Here is a 23720-nt window from a genome sequence, read left to right as displayed (position 1 = left end):
TAAAAACTGCATTTGATGAGAAGACGGCCAGGAAAATTGCCCCAATGAATTTTATCTTCTCACAACAATGCAGTTCGTTGTTCTAGGGTAGCAAGGGTCGCTCTACACACGTTATTGGGAAACCTTCCCCCATTCACCCGAAAACCAAACTTATGGCATTGAGTCAATGTGGACGCACAGCGATCCTATAGACCAGAGGAGACCTGCCCTGGGAAAGCTCTGAGACTGTAACTGTTTACCGTAGAAAGCACCTCTTTCTCATTTGGAGTGGCAGGTGCTTCCAAACTACAAACGTGTCAATCACCGCACAGTGAGTGATGACTTCAACACCAGGGCTCCACCCATTCACCCTAGATCCTTTATATCGACACTGAAGGATTCTTTTTGTTCCCTACACACTTGTGTCTTCTGTTTGTTTCCCACACATTTGTGTTTCATAAAGGGTTCTATGATTTCATGACAGTGTTTATTTTTTTGCTATCCTTGTATAGAGGAAGGGACACTAGATTCCTCATCTAGGATCACTGAAGACTTAGATTCTCCCATTTGCTATGCTACTAACGAACTGAGGGACCTAGAACAAATAATGTGATTTCTCTGTGATACTCGTCCTTACCCAAATGTTATGTATGGTCTCTTGTAAGATTGTGTGAAAACAAGTGGACTTTCTCTGGCATTTTGTTTGGTATAGTTCAACGAGATATCTGAAACCGAAGAATTTGATTATTCTATTTTGCTTTTGGCATATCAAAAGTTACCAATGTAGATTATAGAGATTTTAAAAGTATGTAATAGGCGCATTCATGGAAACTTTAAGGATTTAAAAGCATGGCATGTACATGTGTCATCATACAAATAAATATAATTGATGTGCATGTTTTATAACATGCTAAAATGTATACATTTTTAAAATAGCTGTACTTATGGTGGGGGGAGATGTACTAAAGTTACTTGGTTGAGAGTGTGTTTCTATTTTAAGTGTGTTTATATTGTAGTTAAAATTGAAGAATTTTAAATCTTGAAGAGAATTTTGGGTATCATCTGTCCCAAATCCTTTATTATATAGAGGAGAAAACTGCGGAGAAGTGGGCTCCAAAACTCTTTCTATATTTATGCACAATGAATTTGATGAAAGCTAAGAATGTTCCTAATACCAAAGAAGAAACCATTGTATACTGTGGGCATGCTCTGGACCCGCATGAGGGCATCATTTGTTCTGTTGTTACACATGATTCCTTCAGATTCCCTCTGGAGATTGACAGGTGAGCCTGGAAGTCCAAGGGTTGAAATGAGAATCCCATATTTAAAAACCTTAGGGGACGATTTATATTGGCTCTACCAACCAAGGAAGAAAAATTTGGCTTAAAAGTTAAGAAAAATAAACATAGTGGAATATTTTTGTGCTCCATAAAGCAAAGTTTTCCTGACTTTCACAGCTCCCTATAAGCATTCTTCTTCAGAGGTAACATTCCTTTACATTAACCAGGTATTATGCCTGCTGCCAGACATAATTATAGAACTTGACCCAAAACGGCTCATCTGTGGAAAGGTAGGTCACCTCTCAATTAGGCATAAGGCCACTCCAGCATTCTAATATGTATGGGAAGGCTTTTCTAGCCCAATGATTATTTAACTGTCAGCATTTCCCTATGGAAAGTGTTCATAATCACAATTCTCAGATAATTCATTAAATGTCACAAATGTTATGATCTCTTTTATTGTTTGGACCAAATAAGACTTCTTTCAATCTAGAAATCAATTGATTAGACATGACAATCATATCCATAGGAAAACCTAAACAGAAAACATTTTCAAAATATAGTTAAAATATTACCTCGTAAAGAACATGAGCTGCCAATAAAGGACCTTGTAAAACTGATAATCTGTTATCTCAACTTTGCCCAGGTTAGTTGAGAAATCTGAAATTATTTTGTAAAATTAGGAATGTGTGTTCTCCATGGAAAAGAGACTCACGGCAGGAGCCGGGAGATGGTGCCAAGGTGTGTGCACCCACACTTTCTGAGTAAAAAGGGCAGCGCCAGGGGCACCGCATGTGGGGCATGCTGTCTCAAATATATAGCCTACGTAAAGTGGGTGTCACTGTGACGACCAAGGTGCACCTGACCCAAGCCGTGGTATTTTCGATTGTCTCCTGTGCTGGTGAGAGCTGCGCACTGAAACAGTGAAGAAGATTTCATGCACTTGATTGGTGGTGTTGGGCAAGAATACTGAAATCGCCATGGGCCTCCAGAAGAACAAGCAAACCTCTTGGAATCAGTACAGTCAGGATGCCCCTTGAAATAAAGATGGAAAAAGTTCACTTCACAACCTTTGGGCATGTTCTCTGTAGGGATGAGTTCCTGAAGAAGAACATCTTGCTGAGCAAACTAGAGGGTCAGCACCGAACATTTAGAAAGAGGAAGGTTTTCAGTGAGAAGGGTGGGCACAGAGGCTGCAACAGTGGGCTCAAACATATTGACAATTGGGAGGGTGGCGCGGGACCGGGCAGTGTTTCGTTCCATTGTGCATCGTGTCTCAATGAATCAGAACTGATTCAAAGTCACCTGACAATAACAACCTAAAGTGATAACCCCAAGATGTCTTTCCAAGATTAACACGGGCCTAATGCCCAAGGAAGTCGAGCTTTATCGGGATCACCCAGGAATTTCCCTGGCTAACACATGCTCACTCGTCCTGCCGTTCGAGGACAGAAAGACCACTCCCAACTGCGCCAGAGAAACGCTCTAGTAAAAGAGGCAACGAGGGTCCTCTCCGTCACGGGAGTCCTGAGGCTACAGTGAGGAAAAGGGCTTGGCTCTCATTTTGCCCCTTTTGCAGGTGCATTCACTTGTTCAAGCTCCCATCGGTTACATTGGAATTCTGGGGCTTTTTAGAGTATTTTGTGGTAGGTTAGGGCAATGTAAGTGGAGTGTAAGAGTTATTCCATTCTTCAAATGACTTAATTTACCTCTGCAAAGCGTTTTGCATCGCCTTATGGTACTATGACTCCTTAATAATGAAGAGTAAGATTCACATTTCAAGGTAGTCATTTATTTGACAAGCAAAAGCAGAAAGGAATGAAATCTACCTCCCAGGCAAATGACATAATAAACATAAAAGTTTATCAGAATGTCAGGGAAGAAAAATTATGTGAGACAACAGTTAATCCTGAGACTAAGGCGACAGGGTGTGAGATTCTAGTTAGATTCACAAGATGACAAAATGCTCATGATTAAACCTCTTAACTGCTCTGGGACTTAATTATTTGATCTGAAAATATAAACTGGATATTTTTTAAAGAATCCACAGTAATAAAATTTTATAATTCCTAGCACAATAAATTATACAAACAAAATATGATTGACTTAATAACCAATTATTCTCACAATTTCCATGGAAGGGCAAATGGAGAAGGTTAAATTATTTGCAAAACTAAAAAGAATATGGCTTAAGGCATATGACCAATGTCAGAGGTTTCAAAATTCGTTATTGCTATTCAATATGTGTAGTAAAGATGCTGATGGGAAGTAAATACAAAGCATTCATCCAAATTAACCTAAGGAAAATTGGAAGAAGATGCTGATCAGGAAGTTCAAACCAGCTTTTTTTTTTTTAGTAAGTAAAAGACTAAATATAATGGCTATAGGGTTCTTAAAAAAGCATCACTGAAGCAGGCAGATAACTGTTCTGCCACTTAATCCAGGGCCTATCAAAGGATATGCACTGCACTTCCATTCGCTTCCTCCTTTTGCAGTGGTAAATTCCCATTTCAGGAAATTGTGGTTTTAGCACCCAAAATGACTTGAAAATTAGAAGGCATTTACTTACCACAGACTCTACTCATTGCCAGAATCATATCATCATACACTGGAAGGCAGAAGGGAAATGGATCATTACGATATATAATTTTATCAGAAAGCAGCATTTTCATGTTTAATTAAATTGATACAGGAAATCTTGATGTTCATTTGAAAAATGAAACATTAAAATGGCAATATTTATCCATAAAAGGCTTATGCGTATAATAAATCCTTCTAACTTATTCACTTTTTAAACAAAGAACAAGAACATTTCACTCAACATAAATCCAACTATACATTTAATTGAAGCAGTTCATCACCGTTTCAATCATTTTAACTACATTAGTACGGGGATAAAGCTTGGCTTATGATGATGGACTAAAATGACATTTCATATAAACCCAAAGCAATATCATATATATTTCCAAAACACTGAACCAGCTTTGAATGCAACTAAAGTGCACATATATTTTCTTCCACTGTGTCACTGCTAAAGCAACAATGTGCATGATAGCTGAACATACAGATGAATTTGCCTTCATAACATATCCCATCCTGTTGGTAAATGGATTCCGTTTTATTAGAACAAAGAAGGTTTTCCTTTACCTTTGCCAGCTATCTCAAGGATAGAAACATCTTGACCTCGCTCATCTTTCAAGGATGCTTTGTATTCACCTTGGTCCTTCTTTGACAACTACAAATAAAACATATCCCACACCTGAGTAAAATCAATACTTCACTATAAAATATAATAAATGCTACTGCATTTCTTTGCAAACCACGGGAATTCGGGATGCAAATTGGAAGAAAATGCAAAATGTATGAGTTACATGAAAGACGTATGCTTTGTTTTGCTTAGATGTCTATACCTTTGGTATAAGCAGCTTGCAGACTCCTTTTTCGAGGTCAGGCAATGTTTCAGTTTCATAAAGAACATCATCCTTTAGCCATTTGAAAACTGTTTCCTTCTTAGTGTTTGCAACCTGCATTACAAAAATCATACGTGTAGAATGTTACTCCCTCTTACTCATTAAAAAAAAAAATCTAGTATTAGGATTTTACATCACAGGCCTAAAACTTAAAAAAAAAAATACCACTTTCAAGTTTTATTCCAGACATAGCTTCAGACAGAGACTCATAGAAAAGCTGTTGCTCTTAAAAGCAAATATATTTCTAAATCCCAGTCTCTAAAATAATTAAACCCTTGAAGTTGCACATCAAAGAACAAATGATTCCTCATCACTCTAGCTGATGAAATTAGGTAGTGTAAGATCAGTTGGTTTATATGCAATGGGAATAGTAAAAGCAAGTTACAAGCAATATGCTTTGCTATTTATAAATAATATAGAATATTCTCAGAGGCCTATAAAACCGATGAATGACTGCTTCTGGCCACATAACCATTCTAAGTGTGTCTACGTAAGGAATCTGAAATGCTAAGCAAAAAGCCGGATGTAGGGGAAATCTTTCCTTCTACTCAATATTCTCACAGTTGAGTTCCTAGCATTAGCTAAGCAGATTACTTACTTCATCCTAAAATTTCAAAATTTTCTTCAGAATTTGGCATCAATCTAATTTCTTACTGTCACTTATCGCAACTCAAATATTTTAAATTGTTGGCATTCTTCTTCTAAATAAAATTATTTTCTCATTACTTCTGAACTCTGTTCTCAATGATAAATATCCTCAATTCATTGATTTGTCCTGGAGTCAAGATTGGCTGGATGACAATGGATGTGGTTTAGAGTGTAGAGGTGGGGTTTTTTATGTCCCTAGCGAACTCATTTGTCTCTTTTCTGAAGCCTTTTCAACTTTCAGCTTTTCTCTGCCACTCTAAGCTGTGGGCAACTCTAGATGCACATCCATGTGTAGCACAGACAAGACTGTTCTTCGCTAGCACTCCCTTCTCCTAATTCACACTACCTGCAGCAGGTGCTCTCTCACTCTCCACGGTACTCCACGAGAACGTCCCAATAGTTTCCTTTTATTTATGACTGAGGGTTCTCTTATCTTAAATATTAGTCGTGAGAAAATGGTTTTCTATAAAGTTATAATATGAATGTGCTTTTCTATAAAGTTATAATATGCTATATCCTTGCGAAATTTTTACTCCCAAGTGTTTTATGTAAGTAGAACAAAAATAGCTGTCAGTTAAATATTATTAGACACAAAACTAGGGAAATGTTTTATAGAAGCCCAGGATTGACAGGGACTGTATATGCAAATTAAGTGCATGAAATTGCAAAATGCCAAATCTCTGGTAATATTTATTTTCTTTCTCCAATAGCAGTGTTTAAAGATTTATGGATGACTTCAGTGAGGGAACGTAAAATCTGTTTAAATATTTATAGAAGGTTATATACCATTAAAATGTTATCAAAGCATATTTCAAATCAGTCCCTGCCAGCGTTGTGAGTAGACATATACTCGTATGTAATATCCCAGAGTCAGAAGAATAATAAACCACACTCTCCTGGTTCTAGCATCTAACATAAACAGCACCTGGAGCATTTCCCTAAGTTGTTGAAGAGCTGATTTCTTCTTTAAGAGCTGCTACTACGGACCCCTGCTGGCATTGTCTGGTAAGGTTGGACTGCTATTGGCCTCCTAACTGAAAAGTCAAAACCGTTCCAAGGAAACAGGAGGATATGCATTCCGGTCAGGCTTTACAGCCTCTGAAACCCTACTGAGGCTCACTGGTAGTCAGAATTGGCTTAATCACAGTGGGTTAGACTTGGGTATTCAAGATTTGAAGATCTGCATCTTTTTTTATATGATGATCATTTTGGAAAACTCCTAAACAGCTGATCCGTAGTAGTTTTATGAGGTTCCTCCTCCCTTTAAATGCCTATTATTTTTCATTTGTGGAGACCACCCTTCTAAGACCTATCTCCCTTGCAATTTATATGCAAATATTAGCTATTTTCTTTTATAAATGCTTTTGTCTCTGAGGCGACCTTTAAGACACTAGTTCAAATAACTGCTCATAAAAGTCTATGTACTTTCCTTAAAACATTTACAAGAATAACATGGAACATGTTAAGTATCAAACTGTAGTCATTAAAAAAATATGTGCAAATCGAAAATTTAATCATAAATTAATGACCAACCCTAGCAATAACTTGAAGAATAGTTAGGTCAATCTAATCACGTAAAGCTTGAGGAATAACCTAGAAATCAACAAGGTGTATTTGGAACCCTTACCCCACTGTCATGGAGTCATGCTCAATTTATTGTGACCCAAAATATCTCTGATGGTGATCTTGGCAGAAGCTCACAGCCTCATCCATCTACTGCAAAGCAGTGAGAAGATTTGAACAGCCTACCTTTCAGTTAGCAACCCAGTATTTATCCTACAGCACTGCCAGGGCTCCACATCCATCAGTCTGCCAGATTTAAGTCATAATCCTCTGTCCTCTTATCCAGCCTCCGCACAGACTCCAGACCTTTCTCCTCTGCCATCTCCAGTCTTCTGCACCTTGAGTACAGTCTCTCATGCCAGCGCAGAGAGTTGCCGACCTCAAAACTCTGCACGTCAATGCCCCCCTCAGAGACAAGGGGTGCTATTTTCTCCTTTCTGCTTTCTTTGGCTCTTGTGCGTGTGCTTTTAGCCTAAGGATCCTGCATAGTGAATCCTTGTTTCCTCTTGATTTATCTCTTTCTCACTCATTTAGTTTCTTTTTTTCAATTGATCATAGCTGATCACGTTAACCACAATTAGACTATATTCAAAGTACCTAGTAAAACTATAAAACTCTTCATTCTACCAATCCCCCATCAAATCACCAAGTCTGAATCTTTCTCCATATTAACTAAGTATATCTAGAAAAATCTATGCAAGTGCACAGATTTATAGCACTATAAATGGCTTCCCATATGATTACTCATTAGATCTATTCAACAATTGTTTTAACACTTACTTGTGAACTCCCTCTCATATCTCCTTAGTGACTGAGTACAGTCCTCTCTTATTACCTATATGCAGCTCGTGGACCTCATTCTTCACACCCCTAACTTTTTGCTGTAAAGAGAACAATTTGTCTTTGCCACTTGGTTTGCACTGTGCTGACTCACTTCCATCAGTCCCCTTAGTGCTTCAAGGAGTTGCCTCTACTAGAACACACCGTCCCCTCCAAAGAGTCTCTACATCTCTACATTTTCTCCTTTATGACACTGCTCCATCATAGATCTCTTCTTTCTCCTTTGTCTTCATCTGGTCTTGTTTATTCTCTCTTAGCCTTTAAACAGGATTGAGTTTCTAAACAAGAGAGAAAAACTTCCTTGTCTCCTCTCTCTTTTCATTTCTATCCAGCACCCACCTCCTCATTTATCTTTTATTTCATCAGCAATTTAGACTCTATCGCTACTTTGCCTCTAAATGGTGAGGGAAATAGTCTTACAAATCTGATGGTGATATTGTAACCTTTCTCTTATTAAACCTTTCTGTGATATCGGACTCCTTGAAATTCTGTCTCCAGATTTGTTATCAGGCCACTTCTTTTTGTTTCTCTTCTCTTTCTCCTTAATGAGCCTCAAGCACTCTCCTGTGAGACTGATAACCTGATGTTTTCAAGAATTCCCCGTTCCTCTTCTGCCTATGAAGCCTGTCTTTTGACACCTTATCCACCTACCTGATTTTTTACCGCAGAGGCATGATGACTCATAAATCTATAATTTTCATTGAGTGCCAAGTGTATAACACCAATTTCAAGCTGGTTATCTTCTATGAGCTTAACAAACTGAAAACTTGAAAAGCTGAATTTATGCTCAAAATCCTAAAAGTCTTATAATGCTGATTCCAATTAGCAGTATACCCTCCTACTCAGTGATATAAAATCATTTGCCAAATGCTCACAGTTTTTGCTGCACGTGTGTTCTTAATCATTTTATTGTGTCTTAGGTGAAAGCGCACCTAGAAAGTTAGTTCTCCCATCAGTAATTCATACAAAAATTGTTCTGTGGCACTGGGTGTGATCAGTGTGTCCGCACTCTCTCATTTCCTTCTTGAGTTAGTCATTTTCATTCATCCAGTTTCCTTGCCAGTTGCTGCCTCCCATTTGTAGTCTGGGGCATAAGTCTCCCTTTTGGTCTTGTATAGCTGCTGGTTCTAAGGAGCAGATTCTTCGGGGGTGTTATTGTTTATTTTCTTAGCACAATCTTTTGTTTGGCTGAGAAGTGGCCTTGAAACTCAGAATTGTCTTGAGTTTCAAGTTAGAATGCAATTTCTGGGATATATTCTCAGGGGTTCCCTTAGTCTCTTCCATACATACATCTGGATTTTTTAAAAAAGTTTTATAAAGATACCATTCAAATACCATAAAATTCACTCTTGTAAAGCACAGAATTCCGTGGTTTTCAGGACAACCATAGACTTGGGTGTTCTCCCAAGTATCTAATCCCAAAGCGTTCTCCCCACTTCCAACATTCTCACCACTGGGCCACCGTAGTTTTTCTTTCCAGGCTTAATGCTTGAATTTTTTAAATAATAAAAGATATAATGTTATACTGTTGTTATATCATTACGCATTATACCCCAAGAAAATGGGATTTTTAAATTTGAATTTTGTTCTATATTTTACTCATTCTAATTGGGACTTTCTAAGCTGGTCCTGATCAATATGGAAGATCTTGGTAGCCAGGCACCAACGTTTTTCTGGTCCCAACTTTGAGGGAGCAGGCCATTGTTGTTAGTTGCCGTGGAGTGCGCTCTGACTCAGCGACCTTAAGCACAGCAGAAGGGCCCTGTCTGGTCCTGCACCATCCTCACAATTGTTCCTGTGCTTGCGCCCACTATGCCAAGACAGCTTGTCCGGGGTCTTCGTATTTTTCATTGCCCTTCTACTGTTCCAAGCATGACGCCCTTCTTCACAGGTTTATTTCTCCTGATAACATGTCCAAAGTATGTGAGACGAAGTCACACCATCCTTGCCTCTTGGGAGTATTCTGGCTGTACTTCTTCCCAGACAGATTTGTTTGGTTTTTTTGGCAGTCCGTGGTACTTTTAATACTCTTCTCCAGCTGGCAATTCAAATTTATTGATTCTTTTGTCTTTCTTATTCAATTTCCTAGTGAAAGAATGCTAGCATGAAAATAGATGAGTGTCATCACTGCATGGTGACTCAAAAATTCATTTTCTAAAATTTTAATATTTTCATAAAATACCTACATGAATCTTCTTTTGTATCCCAAACACCTTAACTTTTTCATTAGGGAATAAGATAAACAAAGTCTAAGTACTAAAAAAATACCAGACTCAGAAGCTGTTTATTCTATTCATGTCTAATTCAAATTTCATTTGTATACTTTATCATAAAAATATGATTTGAACATGTGTACTTTTGTGAAAAATCCCATTCATATTTACAAGGCTGATATTATTAGTGTATTTCTTAAACTGATTTCTCACCTTACACAAAAGTCGAACTTCACATTCTTCTGTAACATCCCAGTGCAGATATTCAGCAAAATGAGGACCTATGTAGCAAGCGAGGGGAGAGAGTAAAAATACAACAACAACAAAATGTTCTTTTAAATAAGTTTAATTTTCAAAACACAGATATCTGAAAGTACTTTTGGAAGGAGAGTATACTTGTCAGTATAGTTGTGTACTATAAAAGTTCGTGCCTCTGAAGTCTACACGTGTGAACTAATTGTTTAGTGTACTCTGCCATTGTTACTGTACTCTGCATTTCCTAGTAGAAACATATTGGCTAATATCTGCTTCTTATGTATCTCTAATATCTGTTCCCTTTCAAGAGAAGATTACTGAAACCATGACATTTTCTTTCTCAAAGCATATGTTTAGCTGAGTATGCAGCAACATGGGCTGTTTAACTGAAAATGCAGCAGTATTGGATATGAAACCTTAAATGAGAAAAATTAATAGAGATGAGATGAGCAGTTTAATCTAGCAATTTCCTAAACACACCATCTCTTATTTACACAGAATTCAAAATCAAAGGCAATTTTATATTTCTTTCTTAAAATAAGTATATAAGCAACAACTAATCACCCTCATTCTACATAAATGTACACAGCAGACTTAAAAGTAATTAATGTTTCTCCGATAATACAGTCTGCAAAGTGGCTAAATTTTACCATGTAAAAATAAATTATTCTTGTCCATTAAAATAAACCAATAAGAAATAATGGATGTCTTGATTTTATATTTTACAAATAAAATAAAATCCCATGAATAAAAAATTATTTAAATAAACCTTGGATTATGTTTTGGTGTCTGAAATTTATCTATTTCCTTTTATATCTACTTCATATGCAATTTTAAAAGTAATATATTTGAAACCACTTCTTTCTAAAGACATTAAGTAAACAAGTTCTTGGCAATTGAAATAATTTCTACTATCCTCTCAAAGTCTAATAAAAATCCCAACCAACCCACCCCCATTCTTTTAAATTTATTCTTTATTCTCCCAAGTTGCTAAAATCCATCCAGACATTTAAGATGGAAGGACCCTGTGCTTATTACTGACCCATGGTAAAGTTTCTTTAATATATTTTGGTATCTGCAATATGTTCATCACTGTAAAAAGTGTTATGGGTGTTAGAATATATATACAAGAAGTCTATATTTTGAACTCCTGAGGAGTTCAAAGTAATATGAAACTCCAAAATAAGTGTCTCTGACCAGGCATGCTGCAGGATGTCAGAAAAATGCAGTCAGCAGGGGTACATGCAGCCAGGGAAGACTGTGGGGAGAAGGGAAGAACCATATTGGAGTTTGGATGGTGACACAGTTTGAAAGGGTGGTCACTAGAGGGCTTTTCCAGGATGACAATAGTCCAGAAAGACAGAAATGCACATGATGAAAAGGAGAACGTTAAAGAATTCCATCTGATTCATCCAGAAACTTGTTTTAGAGCCTGGTAGGAAATACAATGTGATGAAGCAGAATAGACTTAGATTGTGGAGAGGTTTGGAAGTCAGAATGCATTTTCTAAATTTCCCTAGTAGGCCATACAAAGTGAGTAATGTTTTTTAAACAATGAAGTATCTAAAAGGACTAAGTGCTTAAGAGTTAGTTATCACATCAGCCACTATTTCTTTGACTGAGATAATAACAGGAGTCTTGATGGTGTAGTGGTTATGCATTGGGCTGCAGTCCTCATGGTCGGCAGTTCAATACCACCAGCAGCTCCACAAGAGAAAGACTGGACTCCCTGCTCAGTCCAATAGTAACAGTCTTGGAACCCCACAGGCGGTCGCCATGAGTCGGCATTGACTCAATGGCAGCGAGATGATAGTAACATGAAACATGAAAAGTAAACAACAGATTCTAAGACTTTCAAAGGTAGAAACAAGAAAAAATGGTCTTGCAATATAAAGGACAAAGTAGAAAGAAGTATACAAGTTTCTACAGCTAAGAGATAGTTATGCACTGACTGTTTTAAATAACATTCAGAACATTGACATTCTATAGGATCTGCTTTAGACAAATTTCAAAGCAAAAGTCAGTTTTAGGCTACTAGTGAAGGAGTAAGTCAACGACCTACCTTGTTTCCTGAGATATTCTCTCCTCTGAAATTCAGCCTCCTCTAGGACTGCCTTGAAGGCTAAATTCAATATTTAAAGAAAAACAATATAAAGTCTGTTTGGTTCTGTCTAGTCAAAAGAATTTTTTGAATCATCTTTTATGAGCATGAAAATATTCAATATAGCATACCATCTCCAATAAGAACCAGAGAAGATTGATTTTTGGCCTTTCCATCATGAATCTGCACAGTGTAGGTACCTTCATTTTCAATAGTAAATCGATCCATTACCATCTCAATTATTCCTGTCAATTTATCACATTTAATCCTATGTGTCTGGGAGCAAGAAGGGAAATACAGAATTACACAGGGAAATTATTGCTTCGAGCGCTGTCTCTCAGCATTTAATACTGACCAACTACAGTGGCATAGGAATCGTGGCACAAAAACATAGCATGAAAGTTTATCAACGAATCCTCTTGGTCACAAAGAGGAAATCAGAAGTACAAATTTTCATTCACAGTGGTCGAGTCTAATTTCTGTGTAGGAGCTACCATAAACCTAACAAGCTCGAGGCATGTTCTCAACAGAAATACCACGTTCCCTCAAGAACTTGTACATAGTTGAACACATTAAAAGAGGAATAATGTAGTTGACGTAGCTGATGCCCTACCAAGCCTGATTACAAAACCCTGTGCACAACAAAAATTAAATTATCTCGGTGACCATCGTCACCTCCAGCTCTTGGAGACCCTGACACGCACCGCATTCCAGCTGCAGCTCCTCTTTCGGCAGCAGAGGAGAGCGCTGAGGCAAGCCCAGAGAGCTCTTGTGATTGGCACTCTACCAGATTGGAGAATACCATATGGCCTGGTCGACAAAAGGTCTGTTTTGCCTGCTTAGTTTGTTCTTTATAGCCTCCCCTCCTCAATCCCAATGCCTCCCATTCCTCTGAGCATACCATGCTTCCTTTCATTTCCTGACCTTAACACAGTTCCCCATAACTGGGAACAGTTTCTCCTTCCTTTTACTATTGTTGTTTTACATGAAAAGTGGCCCATATTCCCTCAAGAGTAATTCCAGGAAGACTCTGTTGGTGCCCTGAGAATTCGGCAATGTGCTCTCCCTGTGCTTGCCCATGAACCCCTGCCTTCCTTTCGGAAGAATTCAGCACACTGGATCTTCTAACTAGCTTGCCTGGTATCTGAAAGCAAGGACTGTGCCTTCCCTTTCTTTGCAGCTTCTGTAAGTGCCTGGCAGGTAACAAATGGGAAATAAATGCTGTCGGCTTATTCATGAGAAGGTGCTGGGAGAGTTCCCTCACTTTGCCTTCTACATCAGTCAGCCGACACGACTGAGTAATGCTGAACAGTGTTTTCTTCGGGGAGATTCTGATTCCTTACATGTTACTGTCCGTGTTCTTCCCCAGCGTTGTTATTTTCTAGTGCATACTGCACTGACCTTCATACACTGGGCAGACGGATTCTCCTGTGTTCCACAACTGAACCATGGAGAACACCGAGGTAGAGGGGACTTGACCACTGACCTCAGGATCTTACATCCAACTAGAAGCAGAAGGGCGCAAGTATTTCTAAGGCAGAAAACGGCTCGAGAGCTACAGCACTTCCTTCAGCTCCAGAAGCTGGGACACCTTGGCAAGTCTGAGCTGTTCCTTTGCAGATCAAGCCTTGGGGGCAATTAGGAAGTTGTCCTTCCTCTCTGCTTTGGAGCCCGCCTCTGTCCACCTCCACGCCAGGCCCTTCCACGAATGCCACCATGGTGGAGTAGGCCCGGGCCCTGGGGTTCTCCTTGCTATTGGAAAGCTTTCCCGGTGCCACTCAGCTCATTTAGAACTTACCTTTCATTCAAGAATCTACGTTCTAATTTTTAAATGACCTAACAGATGCTGATATGTTTTATGGTTGCTAATGGATCATGTTTAATTCTACCCTTGGATAATGTAATCTCTGAAATGAGACTGGGGCTTGAAGATATCACATCGAAATGAATGACTCACCTTAAATACTATGGTACTGCAGGAAGGTCACATGTAGGACATCATGACTCTGAGTTATCTTCAGGCATACTACTCAGGAAATCACAATAGGACTGATTCCCTTGGCCTTGACTTCGCCAAGCCCAGATTTAGCAATAGGATAGTGACATTTGCTATTGAACTTTCCTGCAGGTATTCATTGGAGCTTTCAGACCGAGTCCAGTTGGAATTTAAACTACTTCCAACCTGAATACTGATCTTACAAATGAAAGTAGGACTCGAAGCCATTATAGAAAGATGAGCCATGAACAGAATAGAAAATACAATGTGATAAAACAAAGCAGTATTACCATAAGGAAACGTCATCAAACTCCTTTGAATCTGTGCTCCTTCTACAACCCTCACCTTAAAAGGTTCAATTAAAATATTAAAAATAGTTTCTATCTGTAGGTAACTAATCCAGCCAAGTTCACTCATAAAAAAGTTATATTTTTCCAATATACAGTGTACATTTATTATCAAAATACTCTTTCTTCTCTCTTTAAAGGTTTATTTATACTTGATCATCTAAATGCCAGGATAGCAAGGGAGAGTTTAAAGTACCAATATCAAAAGTACCAGTACCAAAATACCAACTTTGTTCAGAGTTTCTCTCAAAGCTGACTTCATTCTGCATCATTGTTAACGTCTCCTGCCTGGAATTCAAAGCAGGAAAATAATTTCTCTCCACTTAGCCTATCCTCTTTACTTCCCTGGATAGATTACATTTCCAGCTCGGTCGTTCAAAACCACCAGCGGGTCCATAGGAGAGACAGGAAACTGTCTGTTCCCGTAAAGATTTATAGGAGATCGTTGGCAGGAGCCTCGGGTTGCTCGAGTTGAAGTCAGGGTGGTTTTCGTGGGAGGTGTACACAACACGGAATACTTCATGCTCTTTGTCTCCCCAAATTCTACTTGCGGAGTCCCCACTCTTTGAATTCTCCCTTAAGCTTCAGCTCTCCAAATCATGGCTTTTCCGGTATTGTGAACATCTTTGCAGTCCTGTTTGAACATATCCTCAATATGTATTTTCCTATCTTATTCTATCTTTGAATTTGTGTTTCTTCAACTCTAGGATAGGGTCCATTAGGACCAGGTGATTGTCTTACATTTATGTCCCTGCTGGTTTGTTGGCTGCGTTGCAATCAGTAAATGATTTATACAATATATAATGCCATCTGTTGGTGTAAGAAAGTGAGTCCCCAAGAGCGTCAAAGGTTAGCAATGGCTCTTCATAATCTGCTTCATCAAATAGGAATTTCAGTGAAAAGTACACACACAATCTTTCTAGATTTTAATTCCCAGTCTAGCAAACAAAAAAATTACTTTTACGATTAGAAATTCCAATCTTATTTGAAATGTAAATAATAGTACTTGAAGATAGTTTCTTAATGGAAAACTGGAGCAGAAAATTGGTATAACTAAAATTATAGAGTGAGATAGAAATGAATAGGAAAGTATGATCTCAGATTATTTTTTTTTAGAGAGATCATTTCAAAAATAATATCAATTCCTGTAAGCACACTAGAGACACATTGGCTCCACCCATGGAGACCAAAATAGTTCTTAGAGGCAATATAAACAGAAATTGGAATATAATAGCTGTAATGAATGTGCCTTCTCCTTAGTCTTTGAATTTCTTTCTACTTTTGAGTGTTTACTTCTGACTATAGAGAGCAAAATGCAAATTGATAAGAAAAATAGGCTACTCCTATTTGTAATATATGACGCTACACTCACGTCAAACATCTATATGTACAGAACGATAGGAGCTTACTATAATTACATATGCAAAGTGAAAAGGTATGACACTCACCAACCACATTCTTAATGCAATAGCCTTTTTGATATTCTCAACTACTGCACTGCAGTGTCTGGGCAGGTTTTAGAAAATAATTAGGCTTCTTGCTATTGCCATTATGCAGCAAGATGAAGTTCAATGATTTTATGAGTGCCATAAATACAGGTTTTTATGTGACTTTCACAAAATAGCATCCATCTTCCAATGTAAAAGTCACCTGTGGATGACTAATTAAAGAAGTGAAGTAGTATAGGCACAGTCCAGCAGATTAGCCAAGGAGCAATGACATCAGTTAATGGGAAAAACAAGCTTTATATAGCAAGTAGGAAATGTTTGTCAGAAGATGCCTAAAATAAATTGCAATTATACTAAATCCCATCACATTTTATGGTCTCATCTCTTCCCAAAGAAAGTGTCTCCAATTGTCTTGATCCTGCAATGTGCTCCCACAGACAATATTTGCACTTTCAGGCAGAAAAAAATTACATGCTTTTTGCTTATCAACTAACATTCCCATTTGTACCATCCTTAATAAAGTGTCCTTATTTCCATAAAAAATAATAACTAAATAAGTAAAAGCACATGATCTTTGCACAGGCAAGATTTTTGCTTGATAAACATTCATTTAAGCACTGAGCTTTACTAACTGCCCATCAGATGCAAAGCACTTGACTAGGAACAAAGGGAATTGCTGTGAGAAATTACGTATGGTCATCTCTGAAGGCAGGAGCGATTTCTACACTTCAAGCAATTGGGTAATGAACACAGTAGTGAGACACTTAGGACTTAGAAGGATAGGCTAATATATCGATTACATACACTTTGTCTATTATAGGCAAAGAAGGCTCAGCGGGGAAAAGATGGTAGAATTTTAGAGCATTCAACTCCAGTACTTCACAATAAAGGAAAGATCAATCAAACAGACAGTCCTCAGGTATGCTATCATTAGATAAGAAGACACATATGAAAATAATCAGTGTCTTCTCATATGTTACAAAGTCAAAATACTGATAATTGTTAAGATTTTGTTTACACAATTAAGACACAAGAAGGCCAAAAGTGTTTTCATTATAGCATAAAATATTTCTAACAATTCTGCTTCTGTTACTTCTGTGTCTTCCACAAAAAGGCGTTTATGCGACGATCAGCATATAATCCCCGCTCCCCCCCTGGGGACGAACAACAGCAACGTGGGCGAAGGGAGACAGCAGTTGTTGTAAGATATGAAAACAATAAATGATGTTTAATTCATCTAGGGGTCATGAGGTTGGGAAGTGGGGAGGGAGGGGGAAATGGGGAGCTGATACCAAGGGTTCAAACACAAAGTAAATGTTAGAAAATGATGATGGCAACAAATGTACAAACATGCTTGATACAATTGATGTATGGAATGCTGTAAGAGCCCCCCATAAAATGATTTTTTAAGGCGTTTATGGCAGACTGCAGCTCACAGCAGAGCATCTATACCCCAAACCATTATCAAAAAATAAACAGTTTCATAAAGTATATCTTCCCCATGTAAACCTCAGTCTTCTCATAAAACCAAGCTCAGCATCACAAAAGCATAGTTTGGCCCCGTTTCTTTTCCTTTTTTTTTTTTTTTTAATTCCTTTTTTTAATTCAGAGAGGCTTGGATTTTAAAGACCCTGATCTCTTATCTAGCTCAGACCAAATCTCTGAACATTTCAGGAATCAAGCATCTCTCATTCGTCTTGTCACCCTTCGATACCCCAGTTTCTACAGCTGCAAAAAGGATGAAAACAAACACAGCACTTTGACTTTTAAGTAACTGACCTACCAGACGAAAGCTTGGCTCTATCCAAAGCCAGAGATCACTCCCACATGAACTCACCTCACCGTCGGAGACTTCTCGGTCATTAATAATAAATCTGTAGCTGGCATCTGGTGATAAGTGCTCAGCCTGGAGCCAGAAACGAACCTGGCCCTTATCAAAAAGCTCATAAGCTAATTCTGATTTCAGAGGAATTGCTACAGGAAGAAAAGAAATCACAAGTCAATAATGCATGAATCCTTGTGAGAAAGAATAGCTGGAGATGGTAGGAAAATATCAATTCTAGTTATTAAATTGTGAGATCGTGAAACCCTGGAGTGTTGAAATGGATTATAAAAAATAAAAATAGAACTCTAGTTAGCTGTTGTTGCACTTAAGTGTCATGCAGCGTGTGTGCTGCGGGTCCGGGGACAAGCCAGCTTTTTCTATGTGCTCATTGACTGCAGCCGTGTACATTCTGTTTTATTCAGTTTTATTCAGTGACTGAAGATTAATTTGATAGACATCTCGGTTGAATTAGGAACAGCTATCCTAAACAAGAATTCAAAATACTCGCTAAGCAATAAAACCTTCTATGAGCTGTAGTATATGCTAATATTTAAATCAATAGGTTACCACCTGTAAGCCCTGAACATAAAATGAGCCCATCGTTTTTCCACCATCCTCCCTTCAAGAGCTCTGTAGGTTAATGTGCACGGTCCTAGCTGCTTTGCTGTTGTACGTGCAGGGTCGTGGCTTACTTACTGGGATTTTTTATTTCGTTGCTCAATGCCATCAAACGTTCAAGCTCTGAAATTTAAAAAATAGAATTTAACGTAGTTGATTTTCATCAATCCCTTCAGAAATTTGTAAACAACAGCAGAGATGACATAACACCAAATATTTCACATCTCCACACTCTAGTTAGAGGATGTAAAAGAAGTTTTAACTATAAGAGCAAAGGATGTATAGGATAACAACAAACTTTGAATAGTCTAATAAGCTACCAGTTTTCTGCAATTAAAATCTTCAACTCTTGGCTAACATACTTCCTATAAAAGAGGTTAGGATAACTTCAGGTAAGAGTCCCCTTGGATGTGGGAAGTAGTGTGGAAAAACTTTACAGAGAAGAAATTTAAAGGGATTCATTTTCACATCTTCAAATTCCCTTTGAAGTCTTTGCTAAAATTGATCTACCCAATATTTTGCTTATGTTTCCCTGACTTTCAAAATTTTTTCCTTCATTCCTAAAGAAAAAAGTGTGTGTGTGTGTGTGTGTGTGTGTGTGTGTGTGTGTGTGTGTGATCGAGCCATTCAGAATCTCACCATGGTACATCACAGTAGGTGCACAAAAAACAAAGAAGAGGTGATGTTCCTGAGTCCCACGAGCAATTGAAGAAAACTTATAAACTAATAAGCAAGCCATTTCCTGTGTCTTTCCTTTTGTCCATCTCTCTCCCTGTCTTCCCTTCTCCCTTTCTCTTTGGCTTTAACTTCTTCCTTCTTTCTTAAAATTAGAGTTCATGTGATTGCATGTGAACATGTTTATTTGAAGTGAGAAAGGAAGGCAGACTTTTCCCGACAGGAAGAAAACTCCATTTGGTTGATTGGTTTGACAGCAAAGACTGACTTTCTCAATTAGATTTCATGGTGGACACTTCTGTAACACGAATGAGTTAATTTGCAGCACCAAGGTTTCACCTAAAATACATTTAAAACCTAGATAGCGTATAAAATATACTGGGAATTTCTGCCTTTAGAAACATTTAAAATTAAAATGAAATAGTCATGCCAGCTTAAAGCTATGCTAAGAAGTATATAACTTTTTAAAATTCTTTATAGCATTATTTTTACTAAAGAATGGTCTAGTGATTATAGAATCAGTATCAGGGGAGGAAACCACTTAAAGAAGCCTTCTGGTGGATTCTAGTTCCATTTCTGTCCTTTGTCTGTGAACAGCAAACTGAGAACTCCAGAAAGCTTACTGTGTGGGTTCTCTCGCTCTTCTCTCTCTCTCTCTCTCTCTCTCTCTCTCTCTCTCTCTCTCTCCTTTCTTTTCCAGTGGAGGGCAGGGGGTGGGGAGGTAGCCGAAGAGGATAGGAGGGAGGTGGTTCTTCTGTTGTTCTCTGGGTCCTGTAAATTTTGCATGTGCACACCCAGTTTAACTGACATCCGAGCCAGGCCTGCACTGGTAAAAGCAGCAGTCTATGGACACCTCCCATGTTGGCTACTCCCGGCATTTTCTCTCTACCTCCCTCTAGACTCTGTGTCAAGGTTCCTCGTCGTCACACCCACAGCACATTGCCAATCAGGATACTGATTAATAACTAAAGAATTTGCTTATAACGCTTAACACATCCCACAGACTTTAGCATTTTAATAGTGGACATTCAACCCCTTATCACAAGGGTGGGGTTGGGGGTGCCTTAAAGACCCAAAGAAGCTCGGGTCTGAGGATCCTGTGCAGAACCCATGCAGTCCATTTCACATTCCTGACTGTTTAGTGAAAGAACTCGTAAGGCTGACTCCGACCTGTAGCTAAGTAATGGACGGCCATCCTGGGCAGTAAAAAGGATCAATTCCATGCAGTATTATCATTTGCTTTTTGCACTGAGATCAGTAAATTTATCTGACAGAAGCTTGCTTTTACCTAGTCATGCTAAAGAAAGTTTTAGTCTAAGTTCTACCTGCTGCTTTCTTTGTAAAGGGATCTTGACTAAGTAAAATTTTAAAAATTTCACGCTAAAATAATGTTCTATTAGGATTACTTCAGTGTTAGAAAGCAGTGGCAGGCATTTCCCATCTGTTTATTTCTCATTAAATATTATTGGTTTATTTATTGTTACACTACTTTCTTGCCATAGGATTGAAACGTGACAAAAATCATCTTAAAAAATACAAGTCTAAGGCTATATAAGCAATATGTCCTGGATCAATGTTTTACTTGGCCAAATGAGTATAAACTATAGAGTGTGTTTAATTTTTAAAGTAAATTTAAGCTTAGTAATTATAAATACTCCCTATTCCAAGCTTGCCACAAAACACACCCTTTTCCCAAACAAAATGTCTTTCCTATTATATACAATTAAACCTCTGAAAGCCAGAATCTATGTGAGGTGAAAACCTCTCAGAGAAAGAAAATGCAAATATTTGACAGCAACCGCGTGTTAGGAAGCGGTAAGATTGCAGCCTGTCAATAGTAGAAAACTTGCCCGACTCAGAGAAACAATGTGGTCCCGTCAAGTCCCCGCCCTTACAGGTTTCATGATGTTAGTATTAATCTTTCAGAGTGTTATAAAACCCGACAACTCAAGCATAAGCCATATAGATATTACCTTCTTCATCCAAAACAAAACTGGAAGACACACCATCTGTATCACTTACAGACACAGAATAAGTCCCTATGTCCACTTTCTCTGGGTTCTTAAAGTACAGTTTTGAACTAAAAAGGAAGGAGAATAGACAAAAGTTCATTGTTTGTGTTTCAATGACTTTCTAAAAGTTTACCATTGCCAACTTCTTTGTAAGACTTACTTATCTCCCACAGTGTCAATATTAAACTTCTCAGCATCTGCAATCTCCTCATAAGATTTACACCAGGTAAAGTGAGATGCATCTGTCATTTCTTGGCAGTCAAAACTTAGGTAGATATTGCCTCCTTCATCCACGCCAGCTCTGATTTCCTTGGTGCCTACATAGCAAAAAATATAATTTGAACATCTTAGGAACACCCTGTTCTTTGAATTCTTTTTTTTTTTTTTCTTTTTTGAAATGGAATGGAACAAATTTAAGCTTGTTTTCCACTCTCCAACAAGGAGTGATCCTCAGAATAATGAAGGAGCAAAATACTTCAGGAACTAGGTTACTATTAAAGTAGGTTGTTTGGGTTTGGGGTTTGTTGGGTTTTTTGTTTTGTTTCCCCTTGTTTGTAGCTGTTGATTTAAGGCATGGTATTGTTCTCTATTTCTGCTTCTGTTTCCTAGGCTACATTTGGCCTATCCAGGCCATAAAGATTTCTCCTCTTTCAGAGAACTGCTTCCATCCATACTGTCTTCGAGGTGGGCCCCAGACTTACGTGCATGCCACTTGATTCCATCCACACTCAGCCTTCTTGTATGCTACATTTGGGGGAGGATTAGAGGGCTGTTTGTTCACTTGGCAGGTTGTGATCAAGGTGGATACCTGGCCTAATAGAGCCCCGTCAGTGTCTAACTTACAGAAACTAGAAAATGAATGAGTTGTATCTATGCCTCTGCCAGCAAATCGAACGGAGGCCATTAAAAAAAAAAAAAGTTTTACCAAAGATTCTGTAGAAGAATACTGATCAAAGGGAGAGAAATTCAGAACAGAATTTCAAATTCTCATGTAATCCAGACTTTCTGGGGGCATGGAGACTGAATGAGCACCTGTACCCTAAGATCATCTTTAAACCTTAAACTAAAAACATCCCCTGAAATCCTCTTCAAGAAATCTTCGTAACTAGTGACAAATGTCGGCCTTGAGCATCATACTCTTTTACAAACTGTCTGTATGGGACCAACTTACAACAGCTCAAGAGATTAGACCAAAACCTCGGGAGAAATGAGATTCTGTTCCTGGATGAGGGAGGAGAGCAGCTGCACAACTTAAAGAACGGAATCCACCTCAATGAATGTCGGCGTAGAAACCCTTAAATTACTCGGAGTCCTAATGGGTATATTCTCAACAAAAGTAAAATACTTTAAGTTTTTTTTTTAATATAGATGTGTTATTGTCGTTTTAGAATGTGGAGAAGCATTCATCAATGCATACGTTGCATGCATACCTTCCTTGTAAATGATTACTGTGCAAAACAGGTTGCTATTGTTAAGCGCTGAGAAGTAAGATCTTACCTGGTTTTGCCTCTACCAGCACTGGCTCCGAATTGTCTGACGGCTTCCCCACACCACTTGCATTCACTGCACGGACTCTGAAGACATAGGTTTTCCCCTGGTGTAGGTCACAGACCTTAGAGTGGCAGAGAAAAGAGCCAAAGAGCCGTGCATAGACCAAAATTAAAGATGATGCTCATATTTCTCACAACTTATTATGAACATACTACCTTTATTTAAAGTAGTATATTTCAAGTTGGAAAGCTATGCATACCGACAAGGGGAAAAAAAGATTAGCAATCACTCCTGAGCTCCCTTGTGTAAGAATTTGAAGAATTTAAGTTTATTCTCTGTCGTTTTCCGTTTTCCTTTCTCTACATATTTAAAGCAGGATTAAAATCATCCTAAACAGTTTGCAATCTGCTGTTCATATTTAACATATATTCTAACTATTATCTTAACTGTGATTTTTTTAATTGTGCAAAATAGTCCATCATTTTTTCACCTCTAAATTAAGTTAATCTCGTCTTATTCAATCATAGATCACTTATAGCATATCGTACAGCACAATACACCAAAACCAAGTACTTTACCACTGAGTCAATGCCAGCTCACAACGATAGTGTAGAACAGGGTAGAATTGTTCCTGTGAGTTTCTGCCTGTATCTGGATGGGAGCAGAAAGCCCCAGCTTTATCCCATGGAGCACCTGGTGGTTTTGACTGCTGACCTTGCAGGTAGGAGCCCAAAGCAAAACCACTAACCCACCAGGCTCCTTACAATATTACCCACTATATATAATTAAATTTCTAATTAATTTGGTGATATAGAGTCTTGGAAGATGATTCGTTTATTCAAAGGGAATCAGCCATATTGCACATTGCCAAATGACTCTTGTGAAGACTGTATATATTTACAAATCAGTTAATGTGCATCCACATACCTGTCTAAACTGTGACCTTTCTTTCAGCACAA

General features: G+C 38.2%; 1 protein-coding gene across 1 annotated transcript in view; it reads right to left on the bottom strand.

The window, feature by feature from the left end:
- The window catches only part of MYOM2 (myomesin 2), a 128466-nt gene that overhangs the window by 24973 nt on the left and 79773 nt on the right, over positions 1-23720 (bottom strand). The window contains exons 21-31 of the mRNA XM_004707745.2: positions 22768-22882; positions 21431-21587; positions 21232-21338; positions 18662-18706; positions 17978-18114; positions 12481-12625; positions 12311-12370; positions 10207-10274; positions 4670-4783; positions 4407-4494; positions 3829-3867 (exon numbers count right to left, since the gene is read on the bottom strand). Coding sequence (XP_004707802.1) covers positions 3829-3867; positions 4407-4494; positions 4670-4783; positions 10207-10274; positions 12311-12370; positions 12481-12625; positions 17978-18114; positions 18662-18706; positions 21232-21338; positions 21431-21587; positions 22768-22882 — 1075 coding nt within the window. The remainder of the gene's footprint in view (positions 1-3828; positions 3868-4406; positions 4495-4669; positions 4784-10206; positions 10275-12310; positions 12371-12480; positions 12626-17977; positions 18115-18661; positions 18707-21231; positions 21339-21430; positions 21588-22767; positions 22883-23720) is intronic.

This window comes from Echinops telfairi, unplaced genomic scaffold, assembly GCF_000313985.2.
Source record: "Echinops telfairi isolate 266 unplaced genomic scaffold, ASM31398v2 ScPeMD7_9;HRSCAF=40, whole genome shotgun sequence".
In the NCBI taxonomy this organism is placed as follows: Eukaryota; Metazoa; Chordata; class Mammalia; order Afrosoricida; family Tenrecidae; genus Echinops; species Echinops telfairi.
The sequence above is the reverse complement of the archived record's forward strand: the minus strand, read 5'-3'. Positions and strand labels throughout refer to the sequence as shown.